The following is an 18,994-nucleotide window of genomic DNA, read 5'->3' as shown; positions in this document are numbered from 1 at the left end:
AAAAAAAAAAAAAAACAATTGGGGACAAGGCCCTTCAGCGTCTGGGCACACAGAATGCTGATTTGGGGGCCTAATCAAGACAAAGCATTAGAACCAATTCCCAACAGCAGCTTGTGTAGAAAACAGCATAGAAATTTCTCAAAAATTTTTCCTCGATCAATTTATTTATTCATTTTATATCCATATCACTGCCGCCACCTCCCCCCAGATTTCTCATAAATTTAAAAATAGAATTATCATGTAAACACTGTTGGTTACACACTATACCTAAAAGAATTGAACACGGGGTCTAAAAAGGTGTGTATGTCCATGTCTGGGTATCATTTCTCATACTAGCACTAAGCGGACACACCCAGTGTGCATCACTAAATGAATGGACACACAAAACTAGAATTCACACACTAGGATAGTGTTCAGCCTTAAGTGAGACCCTGTCCCAAAGAGGTGTGTGTGGTGGGGGCAGAGGCAGAGGGTTCTGACATGTGTCACAACACGGATGAACCTGGGCAACTGTCACAAAACTGTACAGATTCAATTCATGTGAGGTTCCTGGAGTGGCTAAATTCACATGAACGGAAAGTAGAAGAACATGAAGGGAAACGAGTTGTTTAATGAGAATTTCCATCCTGTGAGATGGGAAGAGCTCTGTAGACAGGCAGTGGTGATGGCTGCCCAACAAATGGTGTGAACAGACTTCATGCCACCCAACAGATAGTGTGAACAGACTTCATGCTGCCCAATGGTGTAAACAGATTTCATGCTGCCCAATGAACAGTGTGAACAGACTTCATGCTGCCCAATGAACAGTGTGAACAGACTTTATGCTGCAGAGAGGGAAATCAGAGTTACTGACAAGATGTTTCAAGATGTTGTGTTAAACAACATGTTTAACACAATGTTTCTTTTGAGGCTGAAATTATTCTGGACCGAGCTGGTGGCAATGGCTACATTAGCTCTGTGAATAGTCATCTTGAAGTGAAAACTGTTATGTGGAATTCTACATTGTATGAATTGCGTTTCCCTTTCTCTTAATGAATGGAAAGAGGAGAGAATGTTTGGCACATGTCTTCAGGTTCTCTTTAACATTTGCATTTTTGTCTTTTGTATGTAAATGTACTCTCTGACTGTGTAATTCTTTTTGATCAACAGCTTTGCTCCTGTTGCCCTTGAACGGTGTTCCATAAATACATCTTTATGTTCTGGTACCTGGGAAAGAAGAGTTCATGAGTAATGAGCTTTCCAGCTGGGAGACAGTGAGTTGTTGGACAAACAGCAAGGAAACGAATGTCTGCAGCTCCATCCTTACTCAGGCAGCACTTGGCAGCCATGAAAACGGCCATTCATCAAACACTGGCACAGAAAACCCTCACAGTGGAAAGCAGCAAAAACCTCCCTAATAAACCTCAGGGCTCCCACGAAAGAGGCAGCTAACGATCATCCGCAAAACCTGTCAGGGATCACTCCCTCTCGTACAATACACTCCCTTCCACGGAACCGTGGGACTGATGGGCAGAGGCTGCTCATCATGGGGCGATGGCTCTCGGCCCCTTTGCATAGGCTAGAACATGCATGTAACTTCCAAGGAAGTGAGCGGGGTTACGGAACGTTGCTTGCAGACCAAGGCATTCAAAAGTCAGAAACTTACATCCGGCTACACTACCTCCCTCCTGAATCAGCCAGCTCACCGCAAAGGGAAAGTACCTCGTAGAGACCATCCCCCACTTCTGGAAACAACCCATAGTGGACCATTGTGAGAGGAGAACCTCAGTCAACATCCTAGCATGGGGTGGGAATGAGGTCACAAGCTCTACCCCTAACTGACAGGGAGGGTCATGGGGTTTATTTAAAATACACATCTATTTAATGTGTATTTTATTTGTGTGTATGAATGTGTTTGCTATGTGTATGTATGTGCAACATGTGTGTGCCTGGTGCCCACAGAGGTCTGAAGAGGGTACCAGATCTTCTGGGACCAGAGTTACAGAGAGTTGTGAGCCACTATGTGGTTGCTGGGAATCAAACCTGGGTCCTCTTATAAGAGCAACAAGTCCTGTAAACTGCTTGGCCACCTTCTTAGCCCAGAGAGTTTGGTTTTTGAAGGTGCAGCTCCTGGTGGGCAGCCTGTGCTCCATTGGAGAGCCCCACACCTAGAAATGTGTGGAGCAAAGATGGAAGTTTTTAAATGAACAATCTAAGAAGTTGGGGTAGATCTGGGAGGAGTTGGGAAGTCATGTGATCAAAATACATAGTGTGACGTTCTTAAAGAACTTATAAAAAAAAATTTTTTTTTTTAAAAAGGAGGTACTGGAGAGATGGCTCTCCATCTTAAGATTGGATTAAGATTAAGAGCACTGGCAGAAGACACAGGTTCAATTCCTAACCCACTTGGCAGCTCACAACCATCTGTAACTCCAGTTTCACTGGATCTGACACCCACTTCTGACCTCAACAGGGACCAAGAACAAACATGGTGCATAAACATAGATCTAAGCAGACCAGTCATATACATAAAATATAAATAAATAAAATGGGCTGGTGAGATGGCTCGGTGGGTAAGAGCCTAACCCTAACCCTAACCCTAACCCTAACCCTAACCCTAACCCCTAACCCTAACCCTAACCCTGCTCTTCCAAAAGGTCCTGAGTTCAAATCCCAGCAACCACATGGTGGCTTGCAACTACCCGTAATAAGAGCTGATGCCCTCTTCTGGTGCATCTGAAGACAGCTTCAGTGTACTTATGTATAATAATAAATAAATCTTTAAAAAATAAAAATAAATAAAATATCAAAAAATTAAACTGAAAGTATGTATGAATATAAATCAATTTGATTTTTGATTTTCTTAGGTTCCTGAAATGTTTCTGTTATAATATCTGGACAACATCCATTAATCCAAGGATTCACAGAATATCTTTCATGAGAATATAGGGGTAAATACCTCAGAATTTTTAAAAACTTCTTTTTCTTTTTAAGATTTATTTATTTTTATTTATATGAATACACTGTAGCTGTCTTCAGACACACACCAGAGGAGGACATCAGATCCCATTACAGATGTTTGTGAGCCACCATGTGGTTGCTGGGATTTGAACTCAGGGCCTCATGGAAGAGCAGTCAGTGAGTGCCCTTAACCGCTGAACCAGCTCTCCAACCCCAACATGTTCCTGCTGTATGCAGCCTAGGCTGGTCTCTGGCTCTCAAGTTCTTAATCTGCTGCTTTAACCTTCCAAGCTCCAGGGGCTAAGTTACAGGCGTGTAGCTGCATGCCTGCCTTAATAGCCTGCATCTTTCTTTGGGGGAAATCACACTCTGGACCCAGAATAGTAGATGCTTGCCTAGTGTGCACAAAGCCCCACGTTCAAACCCTAGCTCAGGCGTGGTGGTGCTTGCCTCTAATGCTGGCACTTGGGAGGCAGAGGCTGGCAGATCTCAGATTTTGAGACTAGCCTGCTCTACATAGTGAGGCCATGTTTCAACCAAACAAACAAAAAGGGGTCCTGCTAATCCCAGTATGTTCTTTTTTCTTTGTTTCCTGCTTGCAGCCTCCACAACTGTGCTGTGACATGCACACACACACACATACACTCATGCACACACACACACACAAGTAAACTAATACATAATATTTTTTAAAGATTTATTTGTATTTCAGATTTTGCCTGCATGTATGTATACCAGGTGTATTAGTTGCCCTGGAAGTAGAGTTCCAGATGGTTGTGAGCTACCATGTGGGCGCTAGAAACAGAACCATGTACTAATGCAAGAGCAAGTAGTCCTGCCGGGTGTGGTGGCGCACGCCTTTAGTCCCAGCACTTGGGAGGCAGAGGCAGGTGGATTTCTGAGTTCGAGGCCAGCCTGGTCTACAAAGTGAGTTCCAGGACAGCCAGGGCTACACAGAGAAACCCTGTCTTGAAAAAAAAAAAAAAAAAAAAAAAAAAAAAAAAAAAAAAAAAAAGTAGTCCTTTTTTTTTTTTTTAAAGGTTTATTTATTTTACTTCTATGAATACACTGTAGCTATCTTTAGAGGGCATCGGATCCCATTGCAGATGGTTGTGAGCCACCATGTGGTTGCTGGGAATTGAACTCAGGACCTCCGGAAGAGCAGTCAGTGCTCTTAACCACTGAGCCATCTCTCCAGCCCATAAATGTCTTTTTTAAAAACCAAACTAGCAGCCAGGCAGTGCTCACACATGCCTTTAGTCCCAGCACTTGGGAGGCAGAGGCACACAGATCTCTGTGAGTTCAAGGCCAGCCTGGTCTACAGAGTGAGTTCCAGAATGGCCAAGGCTACACAAACCCTGTTTGAAAACACAGGGATCAGGGGAACTAGCATGGTAATAAAGCAGTTTAAGCCCAGCACTCAGGAATAGTGGGTGGGGTGGCACCAAGGCATATGAGTTTCTCTGAGCTTGAGGCCAGCTTGATCTACGGAGTGAGTTCCAGACCAGACAGACAGAGTTGCATATCGAGACCCTGTCTTAACCCCTTCCAAACAACAAAAAAAAACTTTAAGGGCTGGTGAGATGGCTCATCAGGTAAGAGCACCCAACTGTTCTTCCAAAGGTCCTGAGTTCAAATCCCAGCAACCACATGATGGCTCACAACCATCCATAACAAGATCTGGCGCCCTCTTCTGGAGTGTCTGAAGACAGCTACAGTGTACTTACATGTAATAAATAAATAAATAAATAAATACATAAATAAACTTTAAAAACAAAACAAAAAACTGACCAACCAACAAACAAGCCCCTCCCTGCAAAATACAAGCTCTCCCAGAACACAGAATAAGATGAAAACTCCTCAATTTATCCTGGGTCCAGACTTTACCCTGCTTGATACAAATGCTAAGCAAAACCACAACCCAACTCACCTCAGAAATCAAAATCTACTGCATGGCTGACCATCACTGACAGGTCAAGGGGAGCTGAAGCCCCAGTGAAGGCTTGGTCAGTTCTCACAGTAACTGCATTTATAAGGAAGCCTTTGAAGCAATGTAAATGTCCACCAGCAGGTGAAGAGATAAATAAGGCCCTCTGCAATTTGGGTCAGAAATTCTAATAGGATAAAACTGACTTCATCCGGGCTGACATGCATTCTATTTATCTGGAAAAAAAAAAATCAAAGAATCAAATTCATGTGTAGAATTGGTATCCAAATGTAATCCCCTCCCCACACATGTGACTGACCCTACATTTTTATCTTTTGATGCTTTGCAGGAAAAACCAGGTAGGTTTGTTTCCATGATAGAGTAGTCGTTTCCATCATGACTTAACATGGGTATAGTTATATCAAGCTGACATCTACATACCCTAAAATAAGATCTGTAAGGTGGTTCATTTATTTAACTTAAAAAAAAAAAAAATCCAAAGGCTAACAAGATGGCTCACTGATCAACAGCACTGGTTTCTCTTCCAGAGGATTCAGGTTCAATCTCAGCACCCATACTGTGACACACTATAACTCCAGTTCCAGGGGATCTGACACACTCTGTAGGCCTCTGTGAGCACCCAGTACACTCACATGGTACACAGATATACATGCAGGCCAAACACCCATACACATAAAATTAAATTGAAAAGTCAAACTCTGCAAGAAACCTACTTGTTCCCAGAGACCCAGGGAAGAGACAGCAAGCAGCTGATAAATTCAACCACTGATTATCTGAGAGGCAGAAAAGTCGTGTGCAAAGGGAAGATATGCACCATCTGTGTGACTGAAAACAGCTCCTTTTGCCCAGATAAGTCTCGGGATCAATAAAAACATAAACCAACTCCCGAGGGTAATCTGTGGCCTTTCCACTACTGACAGCTGAGGTCAGAGGCTGCTTCACCCCCACCCCCAATGCCCAGATAAGTTCTTCATGAGAACAAGTCCCTTGCTAGCTGAAGGAAGGCAGGAGAAGGTGAGTTTAGGAGATAGAGACAAGGCAGGGTGGGAGGGCATTACAAGGGAACAAAGAGGAGACAAAGAAGGGCCTCAGATTACAGGAAAGCTGTGTCCCCCACATCGGCCTAAGACTGCCCTCTCTCGGCTGGGGAAGAGCCATGGTGCCTTAGGCAGAAGAAAATTCACATTCCTCATCACTACAGACTATGGGGCATGGTATGGGCTCTGCTTTAATTGTACATGGTCTTATGAAATCCTGCAGAGGACAGCCATGTTGCCTCAGGCAGAACTGTGTAGATTTGATTGCTGGGCTCTCCGACCTATGGCCTGGCCAGCATCTTGTGATGCTCTTTCTACATCCAGTGAAGGAGGCATGAGCATTAGCCCCATTGGCTGAGTGACGGCGTCCTGAGCCACAGAGGCTCGGGAAGCTGCTTAAGACCAGACCAACCAGCAGGAAATTGGGTTGACCTGACTGAAAGAGAGTCAGTTATGTTACATGCCTAGAAGCTACAGAAGGGAGCCTGTGAGAGGTGGGACTGAGAAAGCAGGCTGCAGGCAGGCCAGGTGGTTTACACCGAAGGATTGTCTGGGTTCGGGGTAGTCTGTGCACATCTGGCAGACAGGAACCAGCAAAGGAAGCAGGAGAGCTGGGCTTGGCACAGCGAGGGAGCCTCTAACCTGAAGGGAAGGCTCTAACATCCCTGTCAACTGGGAAGAGAAAAGCTGATGTAATCCGGATTTGTAATAGCTGGGTTTCTTTACAGTCCTTCTGGCTGGAGACAGAAAGAAACTCAAAGGAACTCTATCTGGGTGACGGTTTTGTGTAACTGAACGGGCTAGAAATTACAGAGGGAAATGCAAATGAACTCATAAAGAAGGGGCCATGTGTACCAGGAAGTATTAGCATTTCCTTAGCTGGCTATGATAGGAAATGTATGTAAATAAAGCCCCCTGCCAATCGCCTCCTGCTCCTGGAGCTCCTGAGCTGATTCTTTCCTCTAAGTGCCAGGAAGAGACGCTTCCTCCGCTGCCTGACACCACTTTTTTTCCTCTTGCAACAGGAGATCTTTAACAGATCTGGGAAGAAGGAATATTTCTGTTTAAACTCACTTTATTTTGTTGAATGAGCGTTTTGGTTGAATGTGTATACACATACCCCATGCATGCCTCGTGCCCAAGGAGGTCAGAAGAGGGCATGAGGTCCCCTGGAACTGGAGATATGGATGACTTTGAGAGCTGGGACACTGAACCAACCTCGGTCCTCCGAAAGAGCAACAAGTGTTCTGAACCACTGAGCCAGACGCCAGGAAGGGGAATGTCAAAAAAAGAGACAGGGTCTCCACTCTATACATTCTTCAGAGAACTTATGGGGAAAAACCAAAACACCTTGGGAACCCAGAGGTTTCCAACATCTCCAAGCACATGAACACCCCACCCACCAACCCATAAAAGCTTCTGAGACTAGCTCCCATTTTGAAAATGGGGACCGCTTTTCTGTGAAACAGAACTATCCCATTTTCCAAGCCCAAACTTGGATAAAATCATCTCTTCCAACAGTTTTGGTCCCCTGTTTTGATAGGCGGCTCTCCACGCCAGTAACCTGAGGACGGTTAGGGAAAGCTCGTCCCCTGGGAGACTCAGAAATGACTCCGTGGTTAAGAGCTTGTTCTGCTCTTGCAGAGGACCAGAGTTTGGTTCCCAGCACCCGTCTCTGCGCCGATAACCATCTAACTATAGCTTCAGGAGAGCCAATACCCACCCCCACCCTGCACTCAAGCGTGCACACCCACATACATATACATAATTAAAAGTAAAAAATTTTTAAAAATTAAAATAGGGGTTGTCTTAGTTAAGGTTGCCATTTCTGTGATGAAACACCATGACCAAGCAACTTGGGGAGGAAAGGGTTCATTCCGTTTAGGATTCCACAACGCTTTTCATCAGTGAAGGAAGTTCCAACAGGAACTCACCCAGGGAAGAAACCTGGGGGTGGGGTGGGGGGAGCTGATGTGGAGACCACGGAAGAGTGCTTGCTCCTCACAGCTTGCTCTGCCTGCTTTCTTATAGAACCGAGGACCACCAGCCTAGTGATGACCCATCCAGGTGGGGGCCCTCCCCTATCCAATCACTAATTAAGAAAATGACTATAGGCTTGTCTATGCCTCCGTCTTATGGAGGCATTTTCTCAGTTGAGGCCGCCTCCTCTGATGACTCTAGCTTGTGTCAAACTGACATAAAGCTACCCAGGACAGGGGCTGAGGATGAAGCTCAGTTGACAGAGAACGTGCACACCACACCACACACCAAACACTGGGTTCAGTCCAGCAACACGTAAACGCATTTGATGTGTGCCTGTAATGATGTGTGCCGGTACTTGGAAAGTGGTGACAAGTTTAAGGTCATTCTCAGCTACATATGCCAATTTGAGACCAGCTTAGGCTACAGTAAGTAAATGTAAGTAAATACTGGGTCACCGAGTTGGCTCAGCAGATAAAACTGCTTGCCTCATAAGCCCAACAACTTGAGTTCGATCCCAGGAACCTACAGAAAGATGGAAGGTAAGAACCAATTCCTCAAAGTTGTCCTCTGGCCTCGCATTCGGGTTATGATCTGTATACCAACATACATCATACACAATCACACACAAAAAATAGACATTTAAATGTGTTTTTAATGATCAGATATTGCTATTACATCATAAAATATCAGTTGCACTGGATAGTTTTATGTCAACTTGACACAAGCTGGAGTCATTTAGGAAGAGGACTCACAATTAAGAAAATGCCTTCTAGCCGGGTGGAGACGATGGATCCCTTTAATTTCAGCATTCAAGAGGCAGAGGTAAGTGGCTCGCTATTGACTGATGTTGGTCGTAGGTGCTCACCAAGATGCTAAACCTTCATTTTCCAAAGGAGCAGAGGGGTACAGCCTCTCAGAGAAGACTGACACCCAGCTAGCTCACCCCAGCTACTTTATCCCAACACCATACAAGGTTAGTTGGGCCTGGGGAAGTTTCCAACTACCAAAGTTACCTTGCCCTTACTGCCCATGAGAGCAAACATCCCACACAAATCTCTGTCCCTTTTGACCGTGGCTAGCCATAATCACCAGTAAGAACTCCAGGTTTGCCAGGCGTGTCTGAGGACCAGGATGACTGCAGCAGCAAGCTCTCACGTAGCACCAAGGGCAGACTTTCCAGAGAGACAACATTTCCTCAAGGTTCAATCTCATAGCAATCTCCCAGCCTCTACCGATTGACCCAAACACAGCCAAGGCTCTGCTGAAACCTTTCACTCAAAGCCAGACACAAAGTCTTTACTATACACATCACTCCAGCTCTCCATGTTCGAGGCCAGACTGGTCTACAGAGTGAGTTCTAAGACAGCTGGGGCTACACAGAGTTTTACCTTGAAATAATAAAAAAGGGAGAGAGAGAGAGAGAGAGAGAGAGAGAGAGAGAGAGAGAGAGAGAGAGGAAATTCCTTCCTAAGGTTGGTCTATAAACAAGTCTGTAGTACATTTTCTTAATGTTTAATGTGTTCATTGTGAGGTGACCTTGCCCATGGTTCATGGTGGAATCCCTGGGCTGGTGGTCCCTGGTTCTACAAAAAAAAAAAAAAGCAGACTGAGCAAGCCCTGAGGGAGACAGTAAGTAGCATGCTCTTGTGGCTCAGCCTCAGCTCCTGCCTCTAGGTTCCTGCCTTGAGTTCCTGACCTGTCTTCCCTACTTGGAAGCCCTTTCCTGCCCAGCTGGCTTTCAGTACTGATGTTTCACCACAGCAATAGTTACCCTAACTACTGTATTAATTCTTTTATTCTCCAAATATGGTTAAAAAAAAAAAAAGAGAGAAAGAAACTATATATATATATATATATATATATATATATATATAGAGAGAGAGAGAGAGAGAGAGAGAGAGAGAGAGAGAGAGAGTTTTCTCTTTCATATCCCTGCTTCTTCCCATTAAGCCTGAAAACTGCAGCTTACTAAATCTTTCTTACCCCACCCCCCACATAGAAAAAAATGGGAAAAATCACAGTCAAAAAATAAGCAACCCTCTGGGATTTCCCAGACTCAGACAGTGGCGTCTTATTTCAAGGAGCCACTCACCCAACACACACAGACACACCACAATTCTAAAAAGGGGAGAGAGGTGCCAAATCATAGCAGGCACCACCCTGCCCGCCCACCCGCCACCTTAGAGATAGGGCTTCTCTGTGTAGCCTCGTCTCTCCTGGAACTCACTTTTGACCAGGCGCATACCTTGAGCTCAGAAATCCTCCTTCCTCTGTCTCCTGAGTGCTAGCATAAAAGGCATGTGCCCCCACCCCACCCCACCTGACCTCAAAGATGGAAAACCAAACTTCACTTAGGTTTCAAAGCCTGCCAAGGACAACAAGGGGTTAAGAGGCGCTCCACTTCTACTCTCTGCCCAGTCAGCAGTCAGTCTGCAACCTTGGACAAGGCCCTTCCTTCCACAGGGCTCCATTTTCTCTACAAGGGCAGAGGCAGAAATAGGTGTTGACCCTCTAGTAGGATTAAGTAGCTTAGGTAAAAGTGCCTATTCGGCCCCAGCAAGCTGTAGGGCACGTGGGCCTTGCCACCAGAGGAATTGGCACAGAATTGGCAAGTTAGAGCAAGTTCAAGGCCTGGAAATCTCAGAACTTGAGACTGGCCTGAGAAGAGCTAGCAACCTCCCTCCCTGTTTCTGCGCCTACCTCTGGGCGAGTACACAGAGGACCTCCAACCAGGTGGTCACTGTACCCGGCAGTCAGTCACATACCCAGCGCCTGGAGCGCCTCCCATGCTAGTGAGGCATCTCAGTAGCTTTTGCCTTCAGCCAACCTTTCCCTCTGTGGATATTCTCACACCTTTCCTCCAATGTACACGTTCAAATCCACCCCCAATTAAAAACAAAACAACAAACAAAACAAAAAAGCAACAACAACAACAACAAAAAAACGAACAAGCTAAGATCTGCTCATCTCAGAGAGCTGCTTCATTAAAGGCCTTCCTGCCCCACCCCCAACTCACTCCCAATGGAATTCTGCTGGTCCTGGACTCCACTTCACCCACTCCTGGCCTGGTTGGCAATCGACAGCGGGCTTCTGATTCCCTGGAAGGAAGAGGCGGACTTCGAACCCCACCCATTCCAGAACCATTCTGCCCTGTCCTCTGCACGCTAGTGTAGCGACGCCCGACATCCTTAGAGGAAAGCCAGAACACGGGAACTACACTCATCACGCAGAGCAGATTTCCTGGACCCTTGTGTGAATCTGCATAACTTTTAGTTTTGTCTGGGAAATTTAAGAACCTGGGGAGATAGCTCAGTCCATACGGAACTTGGTGTGCAAGCGTGAGGACCCGAGTTCAGGTGCCCGGCACCCGGACTAAAAGCTGGGTATGATGTATGATCCCTGTAATCCCAGGGATGGGGAGGCAGAGACTGAGTTGTGGGGTTATAATCGTCTCAGGGCCTGCCCAGTTTAGGTTTGTACCTTGTTAATAAATTCTGATGTTTCTGGGTGATGAGCTATATGAGAAAAAAAAATGGGGCAAAAAAAAAAAACAAAAAAAATATTTCAATACAGTCATACATGGGAACAAGACACTCATACACATAAAATAAAAAAATATCTAAAGAGAATAAGGTAGAAGCCAGGTGTGGTGGCAGGGGCAGGTGGGTCACTAGACTTTTGAGGATAGTCTGGCCTACATAGCCAGTTCCATCCCAGTCAGAATTACATGGTTTTGCAATTGAGGAAGATGAGGAAGTTGACAGTGGCCTCCATGTGCACATTTGTCTGTTCATGTGCACATACAAGCACACAAAGAAATAGGAGAGAGAGAGAGAGAGAGAGAGAGAGAGAGAGAGAGAGAGAGAGAGAGAGCAAGTGATACTTTCACCCTGGAAATCCTAAACCAAAACAAAAAGAGAAGGGAGGTGGGCATGTGTCCATGCCATTGAGTGTCTCTCTGGAGAAGGGGCTCGGGAAGAGCAGGCAGGCTTGGAGCAAGCACATCCAGCATCAGGTCCCAGCAAGTGCTGCTCCCAGGATGTAAGCTCTGATGGCGGAACCCTATTTCCCACCAGCAGGAGGAGCCCAAGATACAGCTCCCTTCTGTTCCAAGTCTACTCCAGGGCATCTCTGCAGGAACAGCATGGCCAATAACCTCTGGGGGGTCAGGGCCACAGGCCTGGGCTCCGGGGGCGCCTCCAACTTTTCTCATAGGGCGTTAGACACGTTGCCTCTGAGCCCTAGACTAACTCCTCCTCTGTATGATACGATGGGGCTGGACCAGAACAGAACCCTGCTGCCTCTACCACAGTCACTCCCAGCCTGACAGGGAGTGGCACTCATAAGGAGGGGCCGGTAGAGAGCAGACAGGAGGGAGAGAGCTCTGTAGTTCCATTCAGCACCAACCCAAAACAGAGTGTTTCTTCTTCTGTATCCTGCCCTCAGGCCCTGACTAGCCAGCCCCAGTGGAAACCTGTGAGCTCATTTTCCCTTCTCTCCCAGAAGGCAAGGGCTGAGTGCTGAGGGAACCCAGCGGAAAGTTACCACAGAGGACCAGGCCGTGAGACCCAAACACAAGATCAGACAAAACAAACTTTATTCCAAAAAAGCATACTGGGGTGACCATGAATATACTACTGGATAAGGCACATGGCCCCTCTACACCAAAACCCACCCCCTCCTGGCCTTTGTACACACTGTAGAAATTGTCTCCTGGGTCCACAAGAGGCCCCAGACTTATGGTGGGGAGCCATCTGGGTGGTCTTGGCCTGGCCCCAGTCCTGGCCCCTGTCAGAGAGGTAAGCCAGGGAGAGTGCTACCAGTTTCCAAATGCTTTGGGCCAACTGCAGGGTGATCATACTATGCCATTTGAGGAAAGGTGGGTGTCATAATAACCTTATCTGTGCTTCTCGCAGGTGGCAAATGGAGGGACCGCCACACCGCTGGAGGCAAAGCTGGAAGGCACGTGGAGAAGAGCTAGTGAGCTTCCGAGTGCTATAGGCACGTGAGGGTAGATGAGGCACCAGAGAGGCCAAGATGTGTGCTCCTGAGTAAGGTCGGCTGGCCTCAGGCCCAGAGCGCGGGGACTGAGGAGATCCTGAGGGGGCTGCACCTGAGCTTAGACAGTGATCTGAGAAAGGCAAACAGGGAAGGAATGGGAGCCAGAACTGACACCTGTCATTTAGGCAAGGGGAGACGGGCAGAGTTCAGTCCCAAGTGACCAGATCATCTCGTGCCTAAATGATAACGTAGGAGCTTGGGAATCCTCTTGCACCAAGAAAGAAGTCAGTCTTCTCTTCCACCAGACACTTGCAAAAGAGACTGCTTGTTCCCCACCTGCCCCGCAGCCGCAAAGACTGCCAGACCTTCTGCTGGTCCCGGGAGACCACTTCAGCCAATCAGGCAGGGCCTTTCCGACTGCTCTGGGAATCTTGGAGGCCACAGCAACATGGAAACCTGCAACATAAGAATGAGGGTCACTGGGCTGGAGAGATGGCTCAGCGGTTAAGAGCACTGACTGCTCTTCCAAAGGTCCTGAGTTCAAATCCCAGCAACCACATGGTGACTCACAACCACCCGTAATGAAATCTGATGCCCTCTTCTGGGGTGTCTGAAGTCAGCTACTGTGTACTTAAGATATAATAAATAAATCTTTAAAAAAAAATAAAAGAATGAGGGTCACTGGCTATCAAGGGGTCCCAGCAAAGCTCCCCCCGGGTGCAGGCCACTACTGTCTCTGATTGGAAGGGAGGAAGGGAAAGTCATCCTTTGCGGCGCTGGGCAGCAGAGCTAGCCCGAGACATTGACGAACACAGGAAGCCATGCTCTGGGGTTTCCCAGAGGAACGAAAACAAACAAACAAACAACAACAGCAAACCTTCTTGTTGTTTTGTTTCTTTGGAGGATAGGGTCTTGCCATGTGACTGGGGCTAGCCTGGAACTATGTAGTCCAGGCTGGCCTTGAACTCATAATGCACCTCCATAACCTCCAACACCCTCGGATTACATGCCTGTACAGGCATGCCCAGCTCAAACTCCCAGAATCCTAGTGGGTACAGACTTTCTGTTTTTTTTTTTTGAGAACAGTTCTGGAGGCACATGGTAGTCATGGCTACACTATGTGATTGTCCTCACTGCCACCAAACTGCCCTTCAAGCTGATTATAAGGGTAAGTTTTAGGTCCTGCTTTTTTTTTTTTAAGGAAAAACTACTTCTGATGCTGGGTCCTGAACCAGGGACCTCGTACATACTGCACATGATGATGACACCACCAAGCCATACCTTAGCCTCAGAAAAAGTATTAGCCACATCAACTATGTATTGACTCTTTCTACACATAATATAGCCTGGTACTGAAGAAACTGGACTGTGAGGGTTCAAAGCCAACCTCCACCACTTATCACCAAGGAGACCTGGGCACTGATCTCACAGTGGAATACAAAGGACACACGCATTCAAGCAGTGTACCCACACAGTAGGGCTCTAGTAAATGCTACATAAAATGTATACTCCACTCCAGCCACTGCCTTTGTAATGGCCGCAGACAATCCCACACCTACACCCCTGAGCTTGGAAAATGCACTTGCAGGGGCAGGGTGTGGCTCTGTCATTTGCAGGGGCAGGGTGTGGCTCTGTGGTGGGTACTCCTTAAACACGACAGGAGCTCTGGGTTCCATCTCTAACACGCAGTGTCCTGTGTCCTGTTTCCAGAGGAAGCTGAGCTTGAGTTAGTAACAACAGTGGGTTTTCACGCCATCTCTGACCCTTGTTATCAGTGCTGCTGCTCTTCATACTCTGTGAATAAAGGTCGCTTTCAGTTTGGAAGGGGACGTGGCCCTGTGCTTCCTACTAGAGGCCACTTCCAGTTATCCAAAATGCCTTACCTTAGAGGTGGCACCAGCTGTCCACCCCAGGTCCAGATAGGTCTCAATTTGGTAGCAGAACTCACCGCACCGGCTGCTCAGAGTCAGTGCTGAGATCTCTTACAAGCCACTGTCCTTTGAACTGGAGATCATCTGGCTATTGTTGGCTTCATGTTTCCAACAACAGGAATGAATCTTCAACTCTTCTCAGGTCTCTAGCTGGGGAGGGGGTTCTAGTTCCTTTGTCACTGGATGGAACCCCCAGTTAGAGCAATTCCCAGGGGAAGAGGAGCTCCCCAATTTTCAATGGGTCAACCTGTGGGCATAGGCACAGTCTTGCGGTGGGAATGGCTTAGTCCCAATAGTTAGTCCAGTGAACTGAATTACCATGTGTGGCTGTGAAACCTGCAGAACTTCTCAGAGAGACTGCACTATGCTAACAAACATTGTGAATCTGCTCGGGAAGACAGCACCATAGACAGACCCGTTTGCCTTCTATGCCTTCTTTGGGAAGTAACACAGGACTGGCTCCCTAGACAACCCACTGCTTTAGAGGAAAAGAGTGCGGTTCTAATATTAGAACAGCTGTTTGGAAAAGCGGGATCTGGGTTCCCAAAGAAGTGGGCAGCACCTTAATGATCGCCGTTGGTCACGTGGGATCCCCAATGCAAACATATTTAAAGGTGGGGTGCAGCAGAAGCTGGTGAGTGACATCTGAGAGGCCAGGGAAGTTAGTACAGTTGGCCCAGTCTGAATGAACGCCAAGGATAAAGACAAAGAGAAGACTGGCGTCGTTAAGTAAGGTACAGCCAGCGGGCCTTTGCTATCCACCACTCCTGTAGCTGTCCCCACCCAAAGACTTCATTGACGTAGGGCTGCGAAGGGAGAGAGCCAAACTACAACTAAAGACGTCATCCATCAGTCATCCATCCTAGCACTAGCTAAAGCCTGTCCCCAGCTCCTCTTGCAGCTGCCTGACTGCATTCTACACCACCCTAGGCTGGAAGAGGGGGCAGGGAAGGGATGCTCTTCCGACTGCAGGGCAGGAGGGAGGGGGCAATGGCGCAGTCCAAAGACTGGTTCCAATTTGGGAGCCTCCCCCGGATCTACGCGGCGGCGCCTGTCCACGTCTAGCTCTCGACAGGGAATGGGGAGAGGGACTTCCAGGCTTCGCCTGGAGCGGCCCAACTGGGTGTGTGCGTCGGCGCCTCGGATGGCTGCGTGGGTCCCTGGAAGCTGATATCTGGGCTGAGCTGCGGTACAGCAGTCAGACTAGAACTGAACGTCGGGGATCCAGGGCGCGGGCAGTGGAAACGCAGGCAGGGAGAGGGTGCAGGGGCACACCGGCACGAGGCGGCGGCAGGAAGGGTTCGGGAGGGATTCCCCAAACCGATCTGGGCCGCGGTGGAGCGGGTGGCCTCACACCACCTCCTCTTTGCCCTGGTAGCGACGGCAGCAGCCGTAGAGTGCCGAGAGCAGGTAAAGGCCGAGGCAGAGGCCGCCGCAGACAGAGGCCGCCAGGAAGGCATGGTAGGCGCAGGGCAGCCGGTAGTTCTTGAGGTTGCAGTAACTGTGGCGCTGCGTCTGGTCGATCATGATGCCCGTCGCCGCCCCGTAAAGAGCGGCCGCCAGCAGGTCGTGCGCCACGTTGACCACGAGCCAGCGCGAGCCCAGCACGGGCACCAGCTCCTGCTTGCCCAGCAGCGTGATGAAGTAGAGCCCCAGGGTGAGCAGCCAGAAGAGCACGGACACGAAGAGCGCGAAGTGCACCGGGCCCTGGTACTTGCTGGTGGCGATGGTGATCCAGAAGGCGGCTCCGGCCAGCAGCTGCAGCACCCGCAGCACGCCCAGCGGGCCGCGCAGGAAAGCCCGCTGCAGGCGCAGGGAGCCGCGGGCCGTGCGAGCCTGGGGCGGCGGCTGGCGCGGGGGCGGCGGGAGCATGGCCCCCGGACGCGGTGGCGGCGGCGGCGGCGCCCCGAGCAGCGGAATGGCGGCGCCTTGCTCGCGGGGGCGGCCCGGGCTCGGCCCGCTGCTCCCGCTGCTCCCGCTGAGGCCTGCCCTCCTCCCTCTACTTCAAGTCCTCAGCGCTGCTTCTCGTCGGCACCCTTCCTCCCTTCTCTCCTTTTTCTCCCTCTCTCCAGCCCTCCTACTCGCTCTTTGGCCGTCCCCTTCGTTGGTCTCCACCCCTGCTCGCGCCTCCCGGCTTCCTGCCGTCGCGCCCTCCACCCTGGCTACCCCCCCCCTTCTCCTCTGCTCCCATTCCTTCGTTCTGCAGTCAGGGCTGAATGCCCGCACCCCCCTGGCCCATGACAGGCCTTTTGCCCAAGGCTGCTGGGCCAAGTTTGCCACATCTGGAGCTACCCCAGCCCTCCCTGCCTCGCAGGCCTGGCCGATCTTAGGTCTTCGAGAAGGAAGCTACAACAGCGTCTGCCCGGCCTATGGCTGGACCCTCTTGATTAACCCTCTCTCCAGTCACAGGAGACTGGAGACATAATTCTCTCCCATAATTCTCTCTCGTCCCGGCAAGCCCGAGTAAGCAGAAGGTCTGAACTGACAGCTTTTCTCACTGGGACAACCTCAGTCCCCTGCACTTGCCCAAAATCGCCTGTCCAAAGCTGGCCCCAGATTGTCTTGCCACGAAGGTCTTCTTGGTCAGAGTAAGAAAACCATCACTCGCTGGAGGCCCAGCTGCCTCACCCACAGCGCACAGAGCATAGCCACAAACACTTCCACCATTCCTTCCTGGCCACCTTTGTGTCTTGCTTAGATTAAAAACATGTCACCTAACATGGTCAGGACAGGCCTAGGTCTTAGAGATGACAAGTCCTGTATGCCTAACTACTGACCTAGATGGCAAGGATCCCAACGATGCCAAGGTTCGTTGGCATTACAGGGCCCTCTCTATGTAAGCCTCCGTGACACAAGACAGGAAAGCAATCGTTGTCTTCATTTTCCTGAAGCTTAGAGGGTTCCAGACCAGGAAGCCAATGATGGCTTCTCTGCTCTCCCACCCCACCAAGGAGCCAACCTTTGTGCTTCAGCAATGTTACACAACTGACCTGGCTGTTCCCAACCCAGTATGGAGCTGTGTCCTGTCAATGTGGCACATTACATAATCTGTCCCCAACCAACTTCCAGTTTCTTGGGTTTTTTCCACTTCCTTCCCCAACCCATGTCAAAACTCTGTCACTTATGAACTGCAAGTTTCCCACATGAACTCAGAATGCTCTTTGTTTTTCAGATACTCCCCAGCCAGCAGACAGTATCCAGCTTAAGCACTTACTGGTTTAGGGTCTAGCTTCCCACACATGATTATTTGCTTGTCTGGGCCTTCATTTGAATCATCCTCCTGCAGTAGTTCTGAGTCTACTGCATCAAAAACTGTGGTCTATCCTGGTTTATCCATCTTTACCTGAGCCTGGCATGCAGGAGCCCCTCAGTACATACCAGTGGAGTTGCTTGTCAACTGGCTACAGGAATAGTACTGGACTTAAGTGTGGTGATTTGAATAGATACAGCCCCTATAAACTCATTGCTTGGCCCATAGGGAGTGGCACCGTTAGGAAGTATAGCCTTGTGGGAATCAGTGTGGCCTTGCTAGAAGACCTGTTGCACTGTGGCAGTGGGCTTTAAGGTCTCATATGCCCAAGCTAGAACACTGTGGAACACAGTCTCTTTCTGCTGCCTGCGGATCAAGATGTAGAATTCTCAGCTCCTTCTCCAGCACCATGTCTGCCTGCATGCCACCATGCTTCTTGCCATGACACTATAACAAGAGTTTCAGTGATAAGGGTGTCTCTTCACAGCCATAAAACCCTAACTAAGACACTAAGCAAGCCACATTTGCCTACAGGACAATGGCCGCATCAGACCACAGCTGATTATCTACTTCAGAGCCCCACCCCCTTGGCCTGGAACAGCAGGTCCCCTCCCCTGCAGCCTGGTACCCCTTTGAATCAAAAAACTTTGATCTGTCACTGCTATCCTGGCATATACTACTCAAGAAAACTCCAAATGCATATTATAGATGCTTAAATTGTGGTGTGTACCCACACAAGACAGCATAGCCTTTCTTATTTGACTTCTGTCCCTTAGCAACCAGCGAATGACAACAGTTGAGAACAAGACTGAGTCCTTGTTCTTCACTCCAGTGCTCACCCCATCATCAGGCACGGAGGAGGGGTTTCCCAACCCTCTGTGCTTGATTATTTCATCCGTAAAAT

At 48.7% G+C, this 18,994-nt stretch overlaps 1 protein-coding gene across 1 annotated transcript; it reads right to left on the bottom strand.

The window, feature by feature from the left end:
- Positions 1 to 12,483: 12,483 nt before the first annotated feature.
- Marveld1 (MARVEL domain containing 1) lies at positions 12,484 to 16,712 on the bottom strand. The gene is made up of 2 exons (XM_021206741.2): positions 14,793 to 16,712; positions 12,484 to 13,365 (listed from the first exon to the last, which is right to left on the bottom strand). The coding sequence occupies exon 1, from the start codon at positions 16,710 to 16,712 to the stop codon at positions 16,191 to 16,193; it is 522 nt and encodes a 173-aa protein (XP_021062400.1). The 3' UTR covers positions 12,484 to 13,365; positions 14,793 to 16,190.
- Between the last annotated feature and the right edge of the window lie 2,282 nt (positions 16,713 to 18,994).

The sequence above is a fragment of the Mus pahari genome, chromosome 1 (assembly GCF_900095145.1).
Source record: "Mus pahari chromosome 1, PAHARI_EIJ_v1.1, whole genome shotgun sequence".
Taxonomy (NCBI): domain Eukaryota; kingdom Metazoa; phylum Chordata; class Mammalia; order Rodentia; family Muridae; genus Mus; species Mus pahari.
The sequence above is the reverse complement of the archived record's forward strand: the minus strand, read 5'-3'. Positions and strand labels throughout refer to the sequence as shown.